Raw genomic sequence first — 24,527 nt, forward strand, 5'->3', positions numbered from 1 at the left:
AAATATTATTATATTGAAAGAAAGAGAAACACGGTAGGGAGTTGTTGTATTAAGCCACAAAACTACTGCTTCACAGAAAAATATTTTAATTACATTCCCAGTGCAAGCCTACCAGTTTGCCAGATAAAGTTACAAAATAATGCTTTTGTTTCTTCCTTTTGTTTTTCAGCAAGAGTATTGGCGTATTGTCGAGCAGCGGTATTGTCATGTGGCTGTGCATTGTGGAAAAGTTGACACAAAAACTCACGGGAGTGGTTTTCCTGTAGGAAAAACAGAACCCTTTTCAAGGTAAAAACCTTGTATAGTCACACGTCTTGCTCGATAGGTGTGTCGGATGCATAGCATGACACACGTGTCATGTTTTCTAAAGGATGAGAGTTGGTACTGTGTTAGCCGTAGAATTACAGGAGACAAGTGGAGTTTGAATGATACCTTTAATGGCTAACTGAGTAAATATAGATTGCGAGCTTTCAACATGTCTCAGGTCCCTTCATCAGGCATGTTATACAACAATGTGAAAGGGAAGCAGATAACATCAAAATGTCTGAGGCAAGGTTCTTTGATCAGTCAATAGTGTTAAAATCAGAGGTGGATTGGAGTCATAAAAGGAGGTGTCAGGAGGTATTCACAACTCTAATGGGGTCAGGATGTGTGCCTGTCTGGTTTGTTAATCTACAAAGTGATAATGGGATACAAATTCTCTATCCCGGTTGAGGCCAGCATTTAAAGAGTTAAATTTGAGTATAAATTTAACCTCCCATATTTTTCTCTGCCTCTGGGTTTTGAACAGTCCCATTAATACAGCCAGTTTGATGTCTCTGATATATGTTTTCTAGGCATGGATGGAACCTCACTGTCCTTCCTAATAATTCAGGATCCATCCTGCGACATCTTGGTGCTGTCCCTGGTAAGTACATTGTCACAGTATTCCTTATGTATGTATAAATATGCTTACTTTTTACATTTTTATTATAAATGTAGATGCGTGACACATCTTCAATACCAGGCTTTTTGAAAGTTTAATACACTGTTATTTTAGTTGAGTATGTAATTATTACATTTAATCACACCGAGTCACATTTAGAAGATCCATAGTTAGTTGGCTTCACATACCTAAGAGTATCTTACTGACATAATTGAACTAAAACAAGTAGACTTGTTGACCAAACAGGAGAAAACCTATACAGGTAAAACTTGCTTTGTGGTACTTAATCCACATTTGCATTGATGGCATTGTCACTGCATGATGTGTATCTAGTTTGAGTATATAGTTGTAACCGTATTAAATTTATTGCCGTGGGAAAATTTGCATGTTTGTAACTTTCCCTGTATTGTTAACTCAAGGACCAGTAGAGCTCTTTTCTCTAAAACATGGATAACCTTAAAATGTATTTCACACCCACTCTGATATTTGTCCTGTAGTAATGTTGGATTTTTTCTTTTAGGAGTAACTATCCCCTGGCTAAATATTGGCATGGTTTTTTCTACCTCGTGCTGGTCTCGAGACCAAAATCACCTTCCATATATTGACTACTTACATACTGGTGCAGATTGCATTTGGTAAGTATTTCGGTGCTTTCTCTGTGACACTATTGATTTGAATGTGATATTGAGAAACCTGTGTTGTGTATGTGTGAATACCTTGGCTTAACTTAACATTTTATGCATAGCGATTAAATAAAGTAAAATAAAAATATATATATTATTTGATATTGGCTGCAGTAGGGATCACATGTACAAAAGTGCAGAGGTCATGGAGCAGTCAGCCACAGCAGCCCCCTGCCCCACAATCACTGTGAGCAGGAGGGTTTTTAACCAGTGATGTACCAGATATGTCATTGGTCCTGTTGGGACATCTTTTCATGGCATGTCTAATATGTCATTACAATGAATCTACAGAGACTAGTACAAGTGTATAGAAATGCTTACCTACCCAATTACCCCGATGACATACCTAGCTGAAACCTTCTTTTTAACATTAAAACATGCCTGTACGTGTGCTAGAAAAATATTAGCGTAAAATAGAGTATTGCCCATAGCTCCTTTGCTGAGTTTTTTTTAACAGTTCGACAGTAGACTAAGAAGCACCCTATATTTAAGAAAGTAGATTACATAGCAGTGCCTTTTATAAAAAAAAATGCAGCTCTGTGTTAGAAAAAAAAACCCAACAAAAGGCTCCTTTGTAATTCCTGCTAAATATCGGGTATTTTGTGTGAAAAGGCTAAGCTGCATATTGTTTGTTGTCAGGTATTGCATTCCTGCTGAGGAAGAAAGCAAACTTGACAAAGTGGTACACACTCTACTACAAGCCAATGGTACTCCTGGTCTGCAGATGCTTGAAAGTAACGTCATGGTAAGTGGTCACATTGGTTTGCCGGTTGCACTTAGTGTGGATCTGACATAACTAGACAGTAGCACAATGGCAAGGGTGAAGCCAACGCGAAATGTTGATATATTATTTGTATAGCTAATACCAGTTTAGAATTACTGTTCAAAGACTACCTCTTAAGACTATAAACAAGCAAAGGTAAGGAAGTTTACTAATGGTCAGGGAAAACGACACTCAGAGCCTTGCACAATACCCCTTTTGATTACTTGTGGAATATTTGTTAGGAACTAAGCACCACATCCCGAAAGTGATTTTTTTTATGAGACTCAAAAGTAAACATTTCAAGGCATGTGGTTTCTGTGGGTATGCATAAATTGTATAATGGCAAACACAGACTCAGATGAAAAGGTTTTTAAAATCTTATTTGTTACCAATGAGAAGTAATGGCCTGATCGGTGTCCTGCGCAAGTGGCTCTTTTGATTTGCCTGCTTAAAAAAGAGTTGTTGATCAAAGCAGCCCTCCCTTTCTAGGGGTGAGACTATTTTCCCAACATGGTGGCTTTGCAGTGAAGAAGGAGTTCTCTGACAGGGCAAATATAATTGACTTTTGTTACCCCTATAGATGCAATACTATTGTGACTGATGCTATCTCACTTTGTGTCTGTTCTCTTAGATCTCCCCAGAGGTTCTTAGTAAGGAGGGGATCAAGGTGCACCGTACTGTACAGCAGAGCGGGCAGTTTGTCGTCTGCTTCCCTGGATCCTTTGTATCAAAAGTGTGCTGTGGATATAGTGTTTCTGAAACTGTGCACTTTGCCACCACCCAGTGGACAAGTATGGGCTTTAAAACTGCCAAGGTATGCACACACTTAACAATTGTTTTATATCATTATAATGGATGCCTGCCTTCCCGATAACAAGATCAGTAATACCATTGCTGGCTTACGCTGTATTCTAGAGTATGGTGTTAAAGCATAACTTTGAAGCAAAATTGGTGTCTGCAGAATAATACAACATGTGTTGTAATCTCAAATATGGTATAGACACCAAGAGAGACAGACTGACACATTGACAGACCCACCTCCCCTACCAGTGATCAAGTTAAGGCCTTATGGGGGTAGTTGACAGTTGCAAAACAATGGCTTTCCACAGAATCAGAATATGCATTTTTACACTGATTTGCTTAACCAATTGTGATCTGAAAATATTAGGTTTTTTTATCAATTACACTAACCCTGTGTTGAATCTCATTGTGCTATTTACCCTAGCTGGATTTGTAATACAAGTAAATAATTGAGTCATACATACAATGAATAACACAATCATATACTGTTTTTACAGTATGATTCACATATAATACATTTGTGTTATAGCCACGCCGGTTTTCCCACTCCATCCTTTGAATGAGAATGGGTGACTCCTGACCCCCCATTTTGCAGTCATAACAGCCTCAACTTTTCTGAGAGGGCTTTCTTCAAGACTGTGGAGTGCGTGTGTGGGAATTTGTGCCCATTCAGTGAGGTCAGGAACTAATATTGTATAAGAAGGCCTCTCTGACAATGGGCATTGCAGTTCATACCATTCATATTCAAAAAGGTTAAGGTCGGGTCTTTGTGCAGGCCATTTGAGTTCATGCAGGCTTCCTCCAGACCAAACATCAACCCATGTAATTATGGACCTTGTTTTGTGCCCATGGGAAAAATCAAATGATGCTTGTCCGGGAAAAGTTAACTCTCTGAAGATGGTATCACACATATTTGTTTGTTGCAGGAAATGAAGCGTCGTCATATAGCAAAGCCCTTCTCCATGGAAAAATTACTTTATCAAATTGCCACGGCAGAAGCAAAGAAAGAGAACAGTCCAACGCTGGGTATCATTTCTTCTCTGCTCGGAGAGCTCAGGTAATACTAAATAACCTCCAGGTTTCGTTTTTTGAGTTTTAACCAGGGCTGGACTAATGTGTGTAGGTTTAGGAGTCAGACATAAAACTTTAGGGACCACTAGTGAGAGATTGATAAATGATAGCACAGAACGAGATTAGGTGACTGCAATAACATTTTAGGAGCCATGGTTACATGGCTCCCACCCATTTGTCCAGCCCTGGTTTTAACTGCCCTTGTAAGGATTTTGTAAAGCTTTTCCCAGCTGTACTGTGTGCCACAACCCCAGTGGTAGACATTTGCTTTAAACTTCCAGTGTTTGTGCAGCCAAAGCCAGAATGAACGCTGTTCTCGTGTACTGCAGAATGAAAAAGAAATTGCAAGTTCATTTTTTGAACTAGGCCTTCACTGATGAGTGTTAGCTAGCCATGTCAACTTTCAGTGCATACATGACTGTAACGACCGGGGCTTTGGATAAACTGCTTGCAACAAGCAAAAAATTGAATTAAACGAAAGTGTTTCTGCGTGTCTGATCTGTGGTACATTTCTTGGATTTTTTTCCTTCCCTTTGGTTGGTCAAGAGAGGCAGTTCAGACGATTCCGCTTTTTATCTGAAAAAGAAAATTCTCTTGACTAGACCAATGTTTTTTTTTACTGGCTTCTAACCTATTGGTGTACCTGGCATGAAAAACCCAAAGCAGACTCACAGACGCACAAAAAAAAACCAATTTTTTTTTAAACAGGCATGTCAATTTTTTTTTTCTTCATTTGAAATATTGAGTATCACTGCTCAATCATACCTCCCAATTATCTGTCTTTGGACAGTTGAAATATTGAGAGGTATACCCAGTGATTCTCAGATTCCAGGAAAAAAAGACAATGATTCCAGGAAAAAAATGGACATGACTGCTAAAACTCCTTGAGCGTTGTGCTCTGCAGCAGTTTCCAAAGCTGACAGGAAGAATCTCAGATAAATACAACATGACACTGGACGTTTCATTGTCAAGAAAACTTTACCAGCTTTCTGCATGTTCTATATATTTTTTTTTTAAATCCCATGTGATTTTAAGAATGCCTCGACTGAAGCATTACTGAACAGCAAATTTGTTGGTTAAAGACAAGGCTAACAGATTTTTTTTTCTTTTTCTTCTTCTGCAACAGTGTCTCCTGTTTCCTGTGTAATGTTGTTTCTTTTGTTCACTATGTAGTGTCTCTCTTTCGAAGGGGTAGCAGTTCATGGCCAGTGATCGTAACTATAATTGTGGCATTTCTATGAAAATGTTTGTTTAAGCGTAACTTTTCCACTCTTGAAGAAGCTTATCGTACTGTGTTCCGAGACAGAATTTTTTTTTTTTTTTACATTGATGGAAATGTTTAAACAAATTATTTTTTCTGAAATTCATTGTTGTTGTTAATGAATGTAATTGTTTTGTACTTCCTGATCGTTACCTGTGCATCGCAGGTCTCAAGCAACATGTTTCTTAATGTCACTTCATCCTCATTACAAAGCTGCACGGGAGCACTTCGTAATCAGGGTGGAATGACATGTCCCACTGTTTCTGACTTGGTTTTTTGTTGGTTAGGGATACGGAGCTGAGGCAACGCCAGGAGCTCTTCAAGGCGGGTCTCCTCTCTTCAGCACGCTACGGGAGTCATGACACCAGCACCTCAACGTTGGATGGAAAGAAGAAGCCTAGAAAATGGTTGCAATTTGAGACGTCGGAAAGAAGATGTCAGATCTGCCAGCATCTGTGCTACCTTTCAATGGTGGGTAGTTGGTTATAGAAGCTAGGCCCAGTCAACTAAAACCTGACTTAAGTTAATCCTATCGTTCTTTTTTCATGTCAGTTATTGTAAATGGACTCCTTCTTTACAACTAAAAACTCTATCTCGTATGATTGGTGCTATAGTATTATTGTTCCGATAACGTGCAACAGTTGTATGTTAAAGAAAAGTAGAGATGCATGTTAGGTACATTTTAGTTACTTTTTTTTTATTTTTAAAGTAGTGCTTCTACTGTGAGCCTGTTTGTGTAGATCCACAGTTCACAGATACTTTTATTTTGCCATTCCCTACATAAAGGCCTACTTCACCAAGCACTAGTACTCAATGAGGGAAGATGAATTCACCCAGCACTAGTAGTACTTGAGCGACATACTGAATTCAAGAAGCACTAGTACTCGAGGGGGGATACTGAATTCACAGAACACTAGTAGTACCCAGTGGGAATACTGAATATAACAAGCACTAGTACTCGAGAGGGATACTGAATTCACCAAGCGCCAGTTCTTGGGCATACTGAATTCACCAAGCACTAGTACTCAATGGAAATACTAAATTCACCAAGAACTAGTACTCAAGAGGGATGCTGAATTCCCTAAACACTAGTAATTGAGGGGGGTACTGAATTCTATAAGCACTAGCAGATAGTAGTTGTTAGCCTAAGCCATTTGTTTGGCTTGGTAGGTAACACGCTCATCCACTCCGCACCTGATCATTTCTTTTCATTTGCACCTCCCACTGTGTTCCGCATGAATCTAACTCTGTGGAGCTAATGAAACTAATAATTGAGAGAAATATTTTCCCAATCAGCAAAATATTTGTGCACGCTTTTATTTACAACAAGGGCTTTTACAGGATTTTACTGATAAATATATATATAAATATATATATGTCTGTGGCAAATGATCTGAATGTTCCGATTACAGGTTGTACAGGAGAATGAGAACGTAGTGTTTTGCCTGGAATGCGCTCTACGTCACGTAGAGAAACAGAAGTCATGCCGTGGACTGAAACTGATGTATCGTTATGACGAGGTGAGTCTCAGTAATATCACCGGCGTGTGAGCCATAACGATCTGTGACATCTATTAATATACTTAAAGCTACTTTTGGATTCTGATGTTTTGTAGTGTAATATTTTATGTAGGTTCACTACAATGTTTTATTGTCCCCTTAATGATGATTGACATGCCTGCAGCGTCATGGAGTTAAATGAAATTAGAAAAAGATCAACGATCGCCCGGGAGGATCACATTCACCCTATTGAAAAACTCCATGTCTCGGACAGTGATCACTGTTTGAGCGAAGAAAGCTCATTTAACCCCACGACATGTCTGGCACGTCATTTGTCTTCAAGAGGTTAAAGTACACAACAGTTCTTAAACTTACAAATCTCTGTTATTACCATAGAAATGGTGATCTGTATATATTTTTATATTTATCTTTCCTTCCTTAGCATGATCTTCTGACTAAACAGATTTTTCTGTTTTCTTTTTCTTTCCACCAGGAACAAATAATTAGCTTAGTTAATCAGATCTGTGGGAAGGTGTCTGGTAAAAACAGCAGCAATGAGAACTGTCCAATTAAAACTACACCAAAAAGAGGACCAAGGAAGAGAGCCACTGTTGATGTGCCATCATCGAGACTTTCAACATCCAGTACATCCAAAAGTGCTACAGTTTCATCATGAAGATGACAACACTCATTTCTCTGATTATACAAATATATATATATTTTTTCTAATCATACCCTAGTTTGGAGTACTTGCTGTAGAATACATGCTGTCTTTGCACTAGCTCTAAAAAGACTGAGTTTTTTTTCTTCTGGTTTTTAGAGAAGTAAATTTGTTTTAGCATTAAACTGTTGGGGGATTTTTCTCCTTTTTTAGGATTTTGTACTTAGCCGCTGCTATTGTTATTTGGATACAGCAGCATAGTCACAGTTTTATTTTTATTATTTTTTTTATAGACATGCGATTTCTTCCTATAGCCCAATAGACTGAATTGGAAAAAAGCCTTCCATTATAACAGGCATGAGAAAGAGGCTTTGGAAGCGTTTTTGTTGAAGATGGTGTTTTTAAGGTTTTTTCCTCAATTTACCCCCTTCAGTCACATATTTCTTTTTCTGATCAAGGGAGCAGTTTTTCCAGAGAGGGAAGTGAAAACTTGAACGAACCTGCTTTTACTTGGCTGTCTATCATTTTGGGTGCAAGATGAGGTGTTTTTTTTGTTCTTTTTTTAAACTGGGATTTAAAAAAAATCTATATGTATAAAAAAACAAATCTGCAGATGGTTTGGCAGCTGAAGATGGACTTTTTGAAAAACCTGAGCAGAAATTTGAAGAAGAAAAAAAGTTCTCTTACCAGCACATCTCTATGCATCTGTTAATGGAGAAGAATAAAACTATCGATGAACTCAAGCAATGCCTGTCTGGCAAAAGTTACATGGAGGGGGTGGGAGGGGATTATAAACTGTGCCTGATTTCACAAGGAATCCATTCTGTTATTTTTGGTGCTGTTGGCTACTTTATCAAAAAGAGAAAAAAAAATCAATAGCATCCTTTTGAAAAGGAATTTAAATATATATATATATAAAGTGGTTGAAGCCAGAAGTGCTTCTTGGTCATAGATGTGCAATCTCTCTAACATTCCATTTCCATTCCACTGCTGTCTCAACACATCACACAATCAGCATTAATATAAATATATTATATTATTTTTATTTTTTTTATATATATATATTTGTTTCCATTCTATCTAGTTTGCAGATCTTGCAGTAGAGTTGGAAATACTTTAACGATCACCTTTTAGAGCCACTAGGTCTGTTTTGTTTTTTTTGTCGTGAATGTGAAAATTATTTTTTTCATTTGCCATTTTTCCTGTTTCTTGCTGAAGAGTAAAGTGAAACAACAACAACAAAAAAAAAATCACACTTTTTTGTACATATGCTTGTAAATTTTTTTAAATACTTGAGCCTTCTTCTGGGGATTTGGGGTGGACAGGGGACGGTGAGAAGACAAGATGAAGAAAAAGCCTTACATTTCAGTTTCTTCATCATATGGTTTGGATGCTTACAGGGTTCTTCTTGTAACATAAATAAGTGCTGCTTACATCACTGAACAACTAAAAAAAAAATGGTAATTTGCCCCCCTTTTTCTGGTTGTTTGTATGTATGGGACTAAAGGAAAATAAAAACAAAAAAAGGGAAAACGTCTTCACAAACGTGTTCTTTGTTTCATGACTGAACAAAATTGAAAACCGTAGCTAGCCATATTGCACTGAACTCGCCAGTGGTAACTATTGGGAGAGTGTCCTTTAATACAATTTGTTGGTTGTTGTTGCAGAAGACTGAACTGTTTTGGTTTTTTCCCCCCTTTTTTTAATATTTAACAATAACATAAAATGAGTCAAGTGTTTTTCCAATGTGGTTGTCCAGTTTTATGGCCTTGCTGTGTATTTTTCCCTCTTGACAGTAAAACTTCTATGACTACGGCTTACAGGTTGACATTTAATTTATTAGCACTGTTCTGCTCTCTTTCCTAGTGATGGAAAGACTCCATGTTGTTTATTGCCAGTTTTGTTTACTTTTCAGTTTTGTACAACAAGGTTTAATAATAAATAAGACAAATTGTTTTTGAAAGTGTGTCTGTTTATTTAATTACAGTGTGATATTTTCCTTTTCTCCACAATGAGTACAAAAAAATACTTTTAATGAAAATATGAATATTCGTAATATGATACATATTTTTCTGTTATAGACAATCAGCATAGGAATATTATTGAAGTGTTTAGCTGTATCTGTCAGAGAGGGTGAAGGACAGCTGCTTCAAGTACATTCTTACTAAATGTAAAGATAAGTGTTGCTCTAAGTCAGCAGCTCTGCAGAGGCAGATGCTCTTTTGGTGGTTGCCCTTGTGGAGTGGGCATTGAAACTAGCCAGTGGTGATTTGTTGGCACTAACACAAGCTAATGAGATGGTGTTCAATATCCATCCGACTATTGTGGCTTTGGAGGCACACTTACCTTTTAGTTTTGCCAAAAAGAAGTAATAAACAGACATTTTGATAAGTCTTTCGTTCTTTGTAAATAGATGTGTAGACACCTGTTGACGTCTTAATTGTAAAGAGGCTTTTCAAGTTCTCTGACTGATGTAGGATAAACGGTAGGAAGAACAACTTTAGCATTAAAATTTTCCTTGGTACTTTCAGGAAAAAATTAGTTGTAGTGCGACTTATATTGCTGTAAAATTTCGTAAATGGTTCCGTATGAGACAGTGTGCCCAATTCACTTATTCTTATAGCAGATGATTCAAATGGGAGACTGAGATAACTGATTTAGGACCCATGTTGGAAGCGGATTCTCTTTAATCATCTTCGTGAAGGATGTATGGATATATTTTTACCCAAAAGTTCTCCAAAGGCTTTAATTTGAATTTTGATTGTGCTGGTATTTGAGACCTTTATCAAAGACACCTTACAGAAATTTTAAAATGCAGGGTGTAGAAACAAATTCAGATAGCAGGTCTTTTCTACCACACCATTGTCTAAATATATTTCATACTGTTGACTAAAGTTTGTTAAGTGGAATGTGTTCTGGATTTTGGAAGGGTTTCTACTACTAGTGGGTCAAGGCCTTAATTTCTTAACCACTTTTGTTCAAGAGCCAGGTCATTAGACATTACTTCTTTAGATCTGGGTGAAAAAGACCCTGTTGAGAGAGTAGATCCAGTCTGTTCGGTATTCTCCCAATTCTGTTGTGAGCCAAGTGAAGTGCTATGGAGAACCAGCTCCACCAAAGCCAAAATGGCAGGATCGCCATTACGGTGGCTTTGTCCCGTTGAATTTTCCTCAATACGTGTGAAATCATAGGTAGGGGAGAAAAGATATAAGCCAGGGAAAAATTGCATGTTTGTGTGGTCCTCCTAAAAATAGAAGCCAAATCCAGTCAACCTCCTGTTCATCCCGGTGGCCATCAGATCCACTTCTAACGAGCTGACATCTGTGTGGAGCTGTGGTCACCCTGAGACAGACATTGACGGTGGTATGTAGTGATAGGAGTTATGCTGTACCACCATCAAGCTTTCAAGAGTAGGGCCCTCCTCTCATTTTGTGTGGGTTTATGTGATTTCTAATTTTACTGACTGAATGTGACAGCTTTTTATAAACCGATGATCTACTTTAGAGGATAACTCCCATCACTATATACTGAGCCAGGCACTGATGGAGTACAGCATAACTCCCACCACTATACACTGAACAAGACACTGACAATAGTGCAGTGTAACTCCCATCACTCTCACACACTTACTAATGCTTCCTATCTCCTCTTCTCTCTCTTTCCTTCCCTCTCTCTCTCTCTCTCCTTCCTTCCCTCTGTTTCCCTCTTTCCTTCACGTGTGGTACTATGATGCCACCTTTGCAATAAGTAAATGTGTGAGATTTTATTCCTGCTAGATATTCCATGAGCAACTGTAATATTGAAAGTGGAAGTGTTTAAAAACACCAGCAACTCAGCCACGAAGCAGAAGACCACATAAAGTTACAAAGTACTGAGGCACATGATGTGTAACAGTCTCCAATGCTCTGACGATTCCATAGCTGAAGCCTTTTAAACTTCCATTGGTATTAATATCAGAACAAAAATTGTGTGATATGATCTTCATGGAATGGGTTTTCATGGCCAAGCAGCTGAATGCAAACCTCACACCACTAAGTACAATGCCAAGCGGATCGAGTGGTGTAAAGCAGCCTCCGCTGGACTCTGGAGCAGTGGAAATGTGTTCTGTGGCATGACAAATCACGCTTCTCTGTTTGGCAGTCTGATGGGGGAGCCTGGGTTTTGCAGATGGCAGCAGAATGTTACCTGCCTGACTGCATTGTGCATACTTTAAAATTTGGTTAAGGAAGGATAATGGGCTAGGCCCCTTACTTCGAGTGATGGGAACAGTTTGGGAAGAGTCCTGATCTCAACCTCATCAAACACCTTTGGGATGAAGTGGAACGGAGATTGAATGCCAGGTCTTCTCGTCCAACATCAGTGCCTAACCTCACAAATGCTCTACAGGGTGAATAAGCAAAAATTACCAGAGAAACACTCCAAAATCTTGGAGTGGAAGCTGTTATAACTGCAAAGAGAGGGCAACTACATATTAATGTCTGTATTTAGTGCAATATCCAAGTCCCTGTTGGTGTAATGATCAAGTGTCCCAATACTTTTGTCAGTACTGTATAGTGTATTTTCCTAGCTATATTGTAGTGATAGAGTAGAGAGAGTCATATGGTAAATTTTCAAGCTGGACAAAAGTGGTAAGTGGTGTTGCTCGGGGTTCTGTGATGGGACCAATTTTATTGCAATAGGCGTTGAAAGTCATATTTCCGTGTTTGCAGATGACACTAAATTCTGTAAAGTAATAATGTGAGCAAGATATTACTTTGCTGCAGAGGGATTTAGATAGACTGGGGGACTGGGCATACAAATGGCAGATTAAATTTATTGTAGATAAATGCAAAGTTATGCACTTGCACAAGCAACCTACACCCTAAACGGTAGTGAATTAGGGGTAACGACAAATGGGAATTGTTATAAACAACAAACTAGGAAATAATGTACAATGTCTGTCAGCAGTTGCTAAGGTCAGTAAGGTATTGTCATGTATAAAAAGGGGCATCAATTTGCAGGATAAAAATATAATTTTGCCTCTTTATAAATCAAGACCACACCTTGAATATGCTGTGCTGTTTTGGGCACCTCTTCTAAAGGATATTATAGCACTGAAAAAAGTGCAGAGGCTAAAAAATGTATAAAAGGAATGGAACACTTTAGTTATGAAGGTTAATTAATTTAAATCTGTTTAGTTTACAAAAACGGTGCCTCAGAGGGGATATGAGAGCATTATATAAATATATTCGGGGCCAATAAAAAACTGTGTGGAAATCTATACATAAACAGGACTATGCATAGGACACGTGGTCACACATTTAGACTGGAAGAAAGGAGATTTAGTCTAAAGCAGAGGAAAGGGCTTACAGTAAGGACAATTAGGATGTGGAATTTTATCAGCGTCTGTACAGACATTTAAACAACAATTGGATAAATACTTGCAAAAACATAATATTCAGGGATATAATTTTTAAATTATAGGGAAACAGCTTCTTGATCCAAGGAGAGATCTGACTGCTATTCTGGGGTCAAGGATTTTTTTTCCCCTAGTTTGTGCAAAATTGGAAGGAGCCACAACTGTGTTTTTTGCCTTCTTTTGGATCCATAGTAAGAAATAATAAACAGATATGGGAATTGATGGATGCATGTTTTTAAGCCTATGTAACTATGTAATATTTTTGCCATGAACATGGTGTTCTGAAATGGACTCCATGCCTGTTCAATGTACGGTATACTCATGCACAGGATTGTTAACCAGTTCCAATGATTCCCTTAAGCCTTTAGCTGTTACTCTAGGGTTCTTTTTAACCTCATTAAGCATTGGATTCCAGGTTTGCTAACTCCTGGCTCCAATTAGCTTTTGTTGAAGTTAGTAGCTTAAGGGTCATTAGTATAACCGCAGCCAGTCTGTGTGCAGATATTGGTCTGCACATTATAGCCAGGGCCGGCCCAAGGCAAAATGCCGCCCCCCCTTATCTACCCTTCCTCTCCCTCCGTTCCCCCCCCATTATCTACCCCCCCCTTGTACTTACCTTTCAGCAGTCCTGCGGCGAGTCTCCCTGTTCGGTCTCGGTGCCAGCTTGTAATGCTGAGCGCCGGAAATCTTCCAGCACTCAGCATTACAAGCCGGCACCTAGACCGAACAGGGAGACTCGCTGCAAAGGACAGAGAGAGGGGCGCCGAGCAGGTAATGACCACTCGGCGCCCCTTTCTCTCTCTTTCGCTTTAAAAAAAAAAAAAAGGGCTTGGGGCGGCGAAGTGCGCCCCCTTCAAAAGTGCCGCCTGGAGCGGTTGCCCCACTCGGCTCCATTGTCGGGCCGGCCCTGATTATAGCGGCATTAACAAAATGTACTAGACGCATGGGATGTGTGGGAATGAGGCAAGCAATGTCTGATGATGATATCTGATGATTAACATCAAAGTGTTGCTGGTGTGTTGAAATATCACATGTAAAGAGAAGCATTTAACCAGATAAACATGTTCATGGCAAAAACGCTGATGAACAGTATATTGCTGCCAAATCGCATATTGTCATAGTAGGGAAAAGGCAGTGCAGACTCAAGTCCACCACCTCCAACCCAATAGCTGTAGCAAAAACACAGCAGCAGCATAACAATACAAAATAGCATCATAATCACTTGGTGACTCTCAAGTCAAGCATGTAAGGCTGCAGGTCTCTTAGTTCTTGAAGCTAATCTTATTTGGGGTAACACAACTTGGTTTGTGATCACATGACCGAGAGTAGCTTGTGTGTGAGAATGGGGAGCAGAGGTGGATTTAGCAAAATCTGTAGAATTATCTAATGATGAAGTGAATGACGTATAATTTGTCCTGTCATTTAAGAAACACAGTGAAGCTGTAGAAACTGATACTGAGCTATGATAAAGTAGAGTTGGACACACCTGGGAAGTCACATGCAGTCTTATAAACAAAAAACATTTGTACCCTCACGTCTGAGCTCCAATTGCATCCAAGCAGAATTGCTGAGAAAAGGAAATGCATGTATCAGAGGTTGTAACCATGCTTCATTAATATCATCCAGTCACTAGGTATTGAAATAGGCTGTCGCGCTTTAAAGCCAGTGGCCAATAAAACGATGTATGATTAGCCACCTGCTGGGTACACGGAGCCACATGCCAAGGTCAAACTTTTGCAGCATGTGCCTGCAGGGTTAGACTGAAAGTCCTGGAAATATTTGGACACCCGCCCCATATATGTCATTGCGTGGTCAAACTCATGTGCCCACACGTCACACCAGATGCATAACTAGTAACCACAAGATGCAAAAATTGCATCCATCACTGCCCATGCCATCTCTGCCCATTGAGCAGTCTGCCTGTGCCATCTTTGGCCAAAAACACTTGTACATTCATTCATGTACTCACTACTTGAAGCTTTGTGTTTTTTTTACTTGCAATCTTACACATTTTTACATGTTAAATTTGCACCCCTTTGGTAGATAGTAAACTATAGTCATAAACTGATGTCGCACAAGCAACCAGAACACTGATGATATGACTGCTTTGCCATTAAGGTATTCTTGGCAGCACGGCCATGTCTACAAAGGACAGCAGCACTAATGATACCCAGTGGACAAATTACTTTTTATATAGTCTGTGTTCCGGTCACTTGTTCACATTTTTTTTGTATAGTTAATGGTTTTCTGCACTCAGAGGGTCTTCGGTCATTGGCAAAGTAGCTTTCTGCACCGAACGTTCCAACTGTAGTTGCATACTAACTTACTTCATGATAAATTAACACCTCATTCCAAACAATTACTTATGGAGTGGTAGGGTAGATTTGCAGGTCTTCAAAGACACAGGTTGACTATGACTGACTGACAATGAGTTATGTTACTTCCATTCCATTTGTAAGAGTTAGGCCAGGCTTATTATAGTACTTTTGGTTGCTGTAACATATATGGATGATAATTTATTTTGTGGGATGCCCAGGGACCGTAGGACCATGGGGTGGAATGTATTTCTTTGGGCACAGGCATAAATCTAAGTTAATTTAATTCTGACATGAATTGGGGTCTTTAAAATAAATCTACCAAACTATTCAGGTATATATTCACCTTATTGTTTTTTTTTTCTTTTGTGTGACACAGGAAGGTGGGAGAAGGAAGCTTCAAACCAGTTTCACTGTTTTTCCACAGCAAGAAGCCTGGCTAGTGCCTACAAAAATATCACTACCTGTAGAAGTCTGAAAAAGTAGTAGTTGTGAGGAAAATGTGTGTGAGAAAGCAGGCTACTATTATATTTTATATACTCTCACTGGCCACTTTATTATTAGGCACACCAGTTCAATTGCGTGTTAACACAAATCGCTAATCAGCCAATCACTTGGCTGCAACTCAATGCATGTAGATGTCGAGATAGCTTGCTGAATTTCAAACCAAGCGTCAGAATGGGGAAGAAAGGGGATTTAAGTGACTTTGAACGTGGCATGGTTGTTGGTGCCAGACGGGCTGGTCCGAGTATTTCAAAAACTGCTGATCAACTGGGATTTTCACGCACAACCATTGCTAGTGTTCACAGCAAATTGTCCAAAAAGGGGAAAATATTCAGTGAGCGGCAGTTGGCTGAAAATGCCTTGTTGATGTCAGAGGAGAACTGGCAGACTGGTTCAAGATGACAGAATAGGCATAAAGCTATCCGGAATTTAAGACAAGACCAACAACTGATAAAGGTCTGAGCCTTTACATCAGGAAAAATGGAGACTGCTCGAGCCGATTGGTTCTTATGAACAGTTTAAATGAAAGGGACACCAGGCCGAGGAGAAATTCTCCACAAAGTTGATCATTGCATTTATGTTGCCGATTCCACTAACAATAGCCATAGGATTAATAATGTGATATATGCCACCTAAGACACTGCCTGCGTAGCTGTAGAGGAAAATAATTGGAAGAGGTTGAATCAAAAGAATATTGGTTTAATGAAGTTAATATTCTCAGAGGTTATTCCCATCTTTGCATGACAATACACTGTTACCAAATCTCCATCCCAAAAGGCATTATTCCAGAATAAGATGATGGAGCAGTTGTAAGTTTCCCAGCTCAGACAAGGCCTCCAACTCATTTTGTTGGCGTAGTATTTTCCATCGGAAATAATACACAATAATCCATATCTGTTGGCGATATAGTTTGATCTGGTAATGGCACTCTGGAACGCTTCACAAAATATGAAATAAAACACATATTTAGCTGTGCAGCATGCAGATGTTAGAAATTGTTTTTCTGAACAAACAAAAACAAGGTATAAGATTCCATGTAAATACGTTCCCCCTAGAAAATGTACTATCATTTTTTACACTGACAAAGTTACTTTGATACACATTTTTTGTGTAAAACGGTAAATGAAAATGTCCTTCGGTTATGTTTAAAAATATCTGGCTTTGACAGAGAGGGACAAGGTATTTTTTCTTCCCCATCATTCACATAGAGGCAAATCACTGCATTCATGCGGCATTAGTGTCACTTTCATCGCTGGCATCAGAATTTGCTGTTGCACCGTGGCCTGCCACACCTGCTAACACAGATTCAACGTGGACATCCTCATCATCCGACTGTATAACTGGAGACTCGCTTCCATCTTCGCTGTTGTCTTGACTGGCAGAATCCGTGCACGTAGAAGACAAAGAAGAAAGTTTTTGCCTGAGCTCAGCCTGGCTAGGGACCTGAAGTGTAATATCGCTGTGACACGAACTGTAATCAGGGCCTTCAGTATAAACAGAGAAATCAGACAAAAAGGAAAAACTGTTATCAGCTTGCAAAATGCAGTCTTTATCACTCACGCCTACAAGCCTACAGTGACCTGTTTGGAAACAAATATTCAAATTTAAAGACATAAAAAAATCTGGTAATAAATGAACAAACAGCTGGATTCCTGTTTCTAGCGGGATTGGGTAGTATAGTTGTGCCTCCATTGAACAGGGGAAAGCAGGCCTGTGCAAGATTACAAAAGGGGGGTGTTTTTATTTTATATATAGACCAGGTGACGAATGCGGACAGAATGGTGACTCCCTTGCGTGTCCTGCCTGTGTTACACCTTCCATCTAATCTATTGAAAAGCCTTAGCAACATACCTGTGGACTCTCCTGGCGTGACCCAGAATTTTGGGGTAAAGCCAGCCCTCTCTTCCGGGTCACTTCCTTCTTATCGACATTGGAAAAGCGTTTGACCCCCACCTACATCCTGCCTACTCCCTGCCCACTTCCCTCTCACTAAAGGCTGCCTTGGACTAGACCCACCCCAATATACGGCTAAGCCATCCCCTTCATTCCCGCATAGGCTTAGTAATATATCAACCCTCAACCCAAAAATATTAAGTACTGTTTAAAGGAAACGCAGTTTGTTAAGTTCAATATGATTTATAAGGATTTATTGAGGTAATCTTAAATGTAGTTGGTTCCTCCCTACAGGCTAATTTGTAGACTACTACTTTTGGGTTTTTAAGCACATTAATACTGGCTTATAATTAGAACTTAGTTTATTATTTGTAATATGTGAACAGATTTCCATCAAAGCAAAATTAAATTTGCATTTGAAGCATACAATAAAGCAATTTTGCCAAGGGTTACATTAACACAAAGTTTAAAGATTAAAATCTAAAGCTTCAATATGTAACGAGAGGCATGAGTCTACGAGACTCAGCAGTGCCACATTTCTCTCAGCGGTGCCATGTTTCATTATGCTTGGTTGGACATTTCTTGACTGCACAGGATCATTTGGTAAAACGTGTAACTATGTATTCTTTTGCAGCACAGGGCTATTTGAATACACAGTATTAAATGACTAATTCATGTAAACACTATTACATTTTATCACAATGTACAGTCCAAAAAAAAAAAAATCTATTTATTCTCTCTGTTCCTTTTCTTTATCCAGTTTCCGCTCACTACATTCAAATGAGCATGAACTTTGTTTACTACAATCTGTTGCACAGCAAGTCCTTGGACGCTGCTCCTAAAAATGATAGCACAATGTTCAATTTATGGAATTATCCCAAAATTAATTTTGCCAATATGGCATATAAAGTCAATATTGTTTTACTATATATTGTTTGTATAGTTTACAAAGTTTTAAAACAGCTTACGTTATCATTATTCCATTGTCACCAGCTTACATTATCTTTCAACGCACGTCAACGGAGAAGGATACAGAAATATATATTTACTTAAAGAGACTTATCGCATGGGATTCATCTAGTACCATATGCAATTGTGAAATATTCACTATCAGTATTTGATATTACTAACCCAAGAGGTCCATGACTAAACTTAACAAATAGGTAAAAAGTAACAGATTAAGTAATAAAACCAGCTGTACCTATCATAGGAGACAACACATTGTCTTCTCCTCCAGAATTTAAAAAGACATCTAGAGCTTCTTGATCTGACATGTCCATTAGGTCCATTTGCTCCAACATGTCCACATTGACTTCCATTGAAGACATGCTCCCGATGGGCTCTTAAATGGGATATCAAGAACATTTTTATGTCATTGGATTTGCCCACAACAATGAGCACTTACAATATGAGTGAAAGGAGAATACAATTGAACACACAACAGAAGAGAACACATCGCAAAACCGTGCTTTATACATTTGTAATGACTTTAATAACTGCACTTATCACCTCATTCACCTAGATTTCTCATACATTTTTACTTACAAGATTGTTCAAATATCGTTAAATACTTATACAAGTAAACACTATAACATTACTGGTACTTTATCCCCCTAAGCTGCTCCCACTATAAGGTTTAAACACAAACATCTGCATCTCATAATTCCTTTGCGGAATTTGAAAGCGATTTTAGAGAGTGTGTGAGTTTGACTTCTTCCAGTAATAACTAAAGCAGGGAAAGCAAACAACTCTCTAGCTGAACTCTACAGCTCAACAATGTTGAAGAAAAAAAACTGGACTATGGGAGTTGTAGCTGAACAAAAACTGGCAAGTTACCTGCAGGACTAATGCTAGGCCACAGTTCAAATGTTAAGTCAGCTACCCTCAAGCCATTCTACAACACATCATTAATTTAGTGGCCCCTTTGTCTAAGCTCCCTAGTCATATGCAGCCCTCCATAAAAAGTTGTTTATAGCACACCATTATTAAACATGGGGTTTAACTCCTCTCCAACGCTCTATGGGTTTTCAAGATTAGCTGCACAGTCCCAAACTACAATTATATTACTGAGGTACAGAGGCAAGGTTCTGAGATTATGTACTCAGACATTCTACGCACCATATTATAAATTAGTACAGGCTTTGGATGACCCAAGCAAAGAAAGGCCAACCACTGCCTTAATGGCAAAACGAGATATTCTTCTAAGAAACCAACAGAGCCAAGTAAGGAGACCCTGGAAGCAACAATGACAGATTCTACCTTTGTGTATAAATAAGAGGTATATGCGCTGGTGTTATTACCCCGTCTTTCTGATATTTGCAGGTATCCGGTAGAGAGGTACTGTTCCATGTCCTGCTGAAATGCTTCCTCAAAGAACTTCTGGCGTTCCTTCAACTTCATTTGCTGGGTGTACTCCATTTCCAGAACTTTCTGGGTATGCTCAGCATCCAGTTCACCTACAAAACACAGGGGGGGGATTGGAAGTATGAGCAATCTACAAGGATCACACTTTATAACTTACAACAATGTTATCCACTTATCACTCTAGAATCCATTTATGAAGAATGCTTTCTGTGTTCAAATAAGTGCCACTTCATATAGAATTTATGCTCTGGGATGTTATTTTCAGATAGTAGATAATGCATGTTTAAAACTAGTCTTACTGCTTTAATATGTTAAAAGACATTATTTTATTTATGGGGCAGATTTATCGTATTTGTACACAATGTACTTCATGTCCCATCAAATAAGATTACAACAGGTTGAAGGTGCTGTTCCATCTACATTGTTGAATTTAACACGTTTAAAAAAAAAAAAAAAAAAAAAAAAAGCTATAAACATAAATCCTAGTACTGTCATAACTCTTCCCAGTAATAATTCTTTAGTCAGGTCAAATTGTGTACGATTCATATTTTTTGGCCAGGAAGACTTATTTGTCCTGTGACACAAAAGTAGGCACCAATAGGTTGTTGTCATAGCAACAGAAAATATATATATTAACTATAAAAAGGCTGAACCCAGACATCTCTCATTGGTAAGAAGCATATAAATGCTGTGAGATTTGTTTTCTTTTGCCTCTGTAAATAAGAGTTGACAATGTACATTTACATGATTTTATATATATATATATTAGTTAAAATACATATTTACCCTTGCTTATCAAGTATAAGTAAGAGGTTTATTGAAGCTGCATGAATAAAATTACATTGCATGAAAAAAAAAGGGGAGGTAAGAATATTTTATATTGATCAAAAAACATTACCTAAACTTGCACCGGAAATTCAGTGATTCTATGCACCATCTTACATGCCTACTGTAATAATCTGTAGGTTAAGTGTTGTTTCCACAGGCCACCTTCCTTTTTCTCAGGTCAGGGCAGTGGCATTCAGCCCCGCTCACTTAGTTTAATGTTATCTGGGGCCATCAGAGGATGGAGAGCTTTAACTTGGCTAACCTATGAGATTCCCAGGTAGGATTATATGTAGACAATTACTGTTTGATTTACTCAAACGTATCAAAGTCTGTATTAAGTATGTAATACACTTTAAATCAGATTTATTAATATTTACCAATATGGAATATGATCTCTAAGGTTATATTTTATTTTTTCCTTTTTAGCGACATAAATATTGAGAAAAACACAAAGAAAAATAATTAAATATTCAATATAGCTGAACAGTTGAAACTTGTTAGGTCAGCCATAACCACCCATAATTTCTTAATAAACTACAGTTAGGGAATTTACATTATGATCTATGCAACAGCTGAGACCTTGGCTGTCAGATACATAATGCTTGTTCACAAGTTCTCCCTGCGGTTCTGTCAAATGATTTTTCTTCCTGGTGTATTTTGACTACACGAGTATCTTGAAAACAACATGGAAAATCTTATTATAACCAAAAATCTGCAACAGAGCATATGCAAAATTCTAAATCTTATCCTAAATTAATACTAGACTGGCATATATACACCGGTATACACCCATGATAAAAATGATGTGGACTTTTTCCCTTCTTCTTTCTCCCTCTCTCTTTTCCTCTATCGTGCTCTCCATTTCTTCTCTCCCTCCCCACTATTTGCCTTTCTTTTTGTTTTCTTCTCATCCCCTTTTTCATACACGGGATGCCGGAAGCCACAATTTAGTGCCACTAATCCTTATTAAAAAGATATGCAGATTGAAACAGAGTAAATAACACAAAACCTTTACTTTTGCTCTCACTGAATTCTGGGCCAAGAAAGTTTTGTCCCCACAAATTAAGGAGGGCATTTTATTTCTGGATAAGTAAAAATTTCATTTGTTCAATTTATTCCTACAGAAAGTAAAGTGCCAGGAAACAGATTACTAAATACACTCCAGGACAGGCTCTGCCACCCAGACACACCAGCATGGGTGTAGGAACCCCTAAAATCTGGGTGGGATAGCATCTTTCCCCATCACATACCCCCTCCTTTCTCTCCATAAGATACCGAATTCCTCACTATCCCCTACCACGCTTTCTCGCAAACAAGTACAATAATATATAATTTGAAAGACTGGTAAAAATAATGTACGTTTAATACATTAAATATAGGAAAAAACACAGCTAATCTTTGTAGCAAAAAACATTTAAAATATTGAAAAATCATACCCTATGCCAGGGCTTGACAAATTTGTTGTGAATCTAGGCGCCAGGTAAAAAAGTTAGGAGCCAGGATTTTTTTAAACTAACAGTTGGTCAGGAGGGATCTGATCATCATCAGCCCACTTACTAAACTCACAGCATTTGACCTGGAAGCACACTGGACTTTCAGGTCAGTGCCGTTTTTTTTTTTAATTATTTTTTTAACCCTTTCAATGCTGATGTTCCATTGGCGCACAGCATTGACTGATATTTAGCCCCCACAAGCTTGTGGGGACAAATGTTAACCCCTGCAATGCCACGAATGTCATACACAATTGTGGCATTGAAGGGGTTAACGCTGCACTGTCGCTCTCAGGGAGCGATCAGGCAGCAGGGGGGGTGTTGGGGCTGGTCTCCACACTCATGGGGAGACCAAATAACCCTCTCCCCCTGTCCCTGAAGCTGCCTCTGGCAGCTGGGACTCAATTGCTGGTCTATAGACCAGCCATTGCAGGGGGGAGTCTCTGATGACTGCTGTAGGCTTCCATGCCTACAGGAATCCTCAAAGGGCTTGTGGGGGCTCGTTTTTGCTGTTGCTGGCCTGCCTGGGCTTCCAGGCAGACCACCAGCAGCAGAGCCCCTTACAAAACGGGAATTAACCCCTAAATGCCGCGATCGCGATCAGGCAGCTGGGGGGGTGTTGTGTCAGGTCCCCACACTTGTGTGGGGACCCAATCAACACTCAACCCCCTTTCCTGAAGCTGCTTGTGGCAGCTGAAAACGCTTTTACAGGTTTTCCTGCAATCGCGTTTTCAGCCTACATGCTCACTCCGTGGGAGTGATCTCAGGCTCGGGGGCGGGCTCTGAGTGGCTGTGCTATCTGCCCAGACTCCTGGGCAGACAGCAGCAGCAACAGCGCCCCCGTGTGGTGACTCAGCCTCTTACATCCACAATTTTTTCTGGATGTAAGAGGCTGACAAAACCTAGGCGCCAGGACAAAATTCTCTGTCGCCATGGCGCCTGGGATTTGTCGAGCCCTGCCCTATGCAAGCATTCCCCTGCCCACAGGGACAAAGGAAGAAGATTCCTATAAGAATAGGAATCTGGGAGAAACAACTAATTTTTCTTCAAGATTTTTGACAAGGGTCGTATTTAATATAAAATAAGTTCTTTGTGCTCTAATTTTCAACTCATAGCTTTCGAGGAGAGCCAGAGTTATGTCACGTGTTTCTCATTTGCAAGTTTTACTTTTTTTTTTTTTTTTTTTACTATCGGTTGAGTAGTGCAGGGGGTAACCAAAGCCTCCTTAGGTATTTTTTACAACCCCCCCACACACACACACCATTAACCTTTTCACGCCCATGTTCCTCCTTAACAATACGATGAGAGCCGGCAAAGCAGCGGGTACTGACAGCCCCCTTTCTTCTCTCTCTCTCTGTCTTCCTTCCTTATCTCCTGTTCTCCTTTTTATGATCTCCACATCGTAATACACGAAGCCATAGAGTCGACATTTTACCAATATTACAAATTCAAAACAGCTAATTAACTTTACTTTCAATGTGTTTCAAAATCAACACTTCTTATATGCTTCAGAGATTGTAAATACTAACCTTGCCCTGAGCAAAGCCCAAGGACAGCCAAATTAACTAATGAAGAAAGAAAGAAAACTGATGGAAATCTTGATATTGGATGTGAAATTCTGTCAAAGAGATTCTTGACTTGTCAATTAGAATCAGAATTATGTTTCGGGCAATCACTTTGGATGTCTATAACTGGCTTCTCCTATTAATAGAACACCATATGATACACATGGGTTTCATGGTGAGAATAAGCTGTCCTTGCTGTGGGAATATTCAGAAAACCACTAGATAGAAAAGAGGTCAACTTGCTAAAGCTGTAAAACAGCTGTCAAAATGCAATGGTTCTATACAACATATCAATTAGATATATTGTAATATGGCAGCTTTAAAATAAATAAGAGTTTCCTCATTGTCCCAGAGAGTGGAAAATGTAATAGCAACCTACACATTATTCTATATAAGCCATACATACACTACCCACATAAACAACCTCTTACGAAACAGGTGATCAGTTTATGGAAATGAACATTTTTTTCTACAGTGGTCCAAAAAAAGAAATTGTAATCTCATCA

The 24,527-nt window shown here is 38.9% G+C and overlaps 2 protein-coding genes across 2 annotated transcripts in view; one reads left to right on the forward strand and one right to left on the reverse strand.

Annotated features, from left to right (window-relative positions):
- Positions 1-9,627, forward strand: part of JARID2 (jumonji and AT-rich interaction domain containing 2) — a 77,815-nt gene extending 68,188 nt beyond the window's left edge. Inside the window, exons 10-18 of the mRNA XM_053466847.1 lie at positions 170-288; positions 837-907; positions 1,446-1,560; positions 2,248-2,353; positions 3,003-3,185; positions 4,099-4,229; positions 5,792-5,975; positions 6,917-7,024; positions 7,497-9,627. Of these exons, the coding sequence (XP_053322822.1) occupies positions 170-288; positions 837-907; positions 1,446-1,560; positions 2,248-2,353; positions 3,003-3,185; positions 4,099-4,229; positions 5,792-5,975; positions 6,917-7,024; positions 7,497-7,679 (1,200 nt within the window). The 3' untranslated portion in view covers positions 7,680-9,627. The remainder of the gene's footprint in view (positions 1-169; positions 289-836; positions 908-1,445; positions 1,561-2,247; positions 2,354-3,002; positions 3,186-4,098; positions 4,230-5,791; positions 5,976-6,916; positions 7,025-7,496) is intronic.
- A 6,932-nt stretch (positions 9,628-16,559) lies between these two features.
- The window catches only part of DTNBP1 (dystrobrevin binding protein 1), a 48,946-nt gene continuing 40,978 nt past the window's right edge, over positions 16,560-24,527 (reverse strand). Inside the window, exons 8-10 of the mRNA XM_053466863.1 lie at positions 20,075-20,230; positions 18,976-19,116; positions 16,560-17,365 (exon numbers count right to left, since the gene is read on the reverse strand). Of these exons, the coding sequence (XP_053322838.1) occupies positions 17,106-17,365; positions 18,976-19,116; positions 20,075-20,230 (557 nt within the window). The 3' untranslated portion in view covers positions 16,560-17,105. The remainder of the gene's footprint in view (positions 17,366-18,975; positions 19,117-20,074; positions 20,231-24,527) is intronic.

Source organism: Spea bombifrons, chromosome 5 (genome assembly GCF_027358695.1).
Source record: "Spea bombifrons isolate aSpeBom1 chromosome 5, aSpeBom1.2.pri, whole genome shotgun sequence".
NCBI lineage: Eukaryota > Metazoa > Chordata > Amphibia > Anura > Pelobatidae > Spea > Spea bombifrons.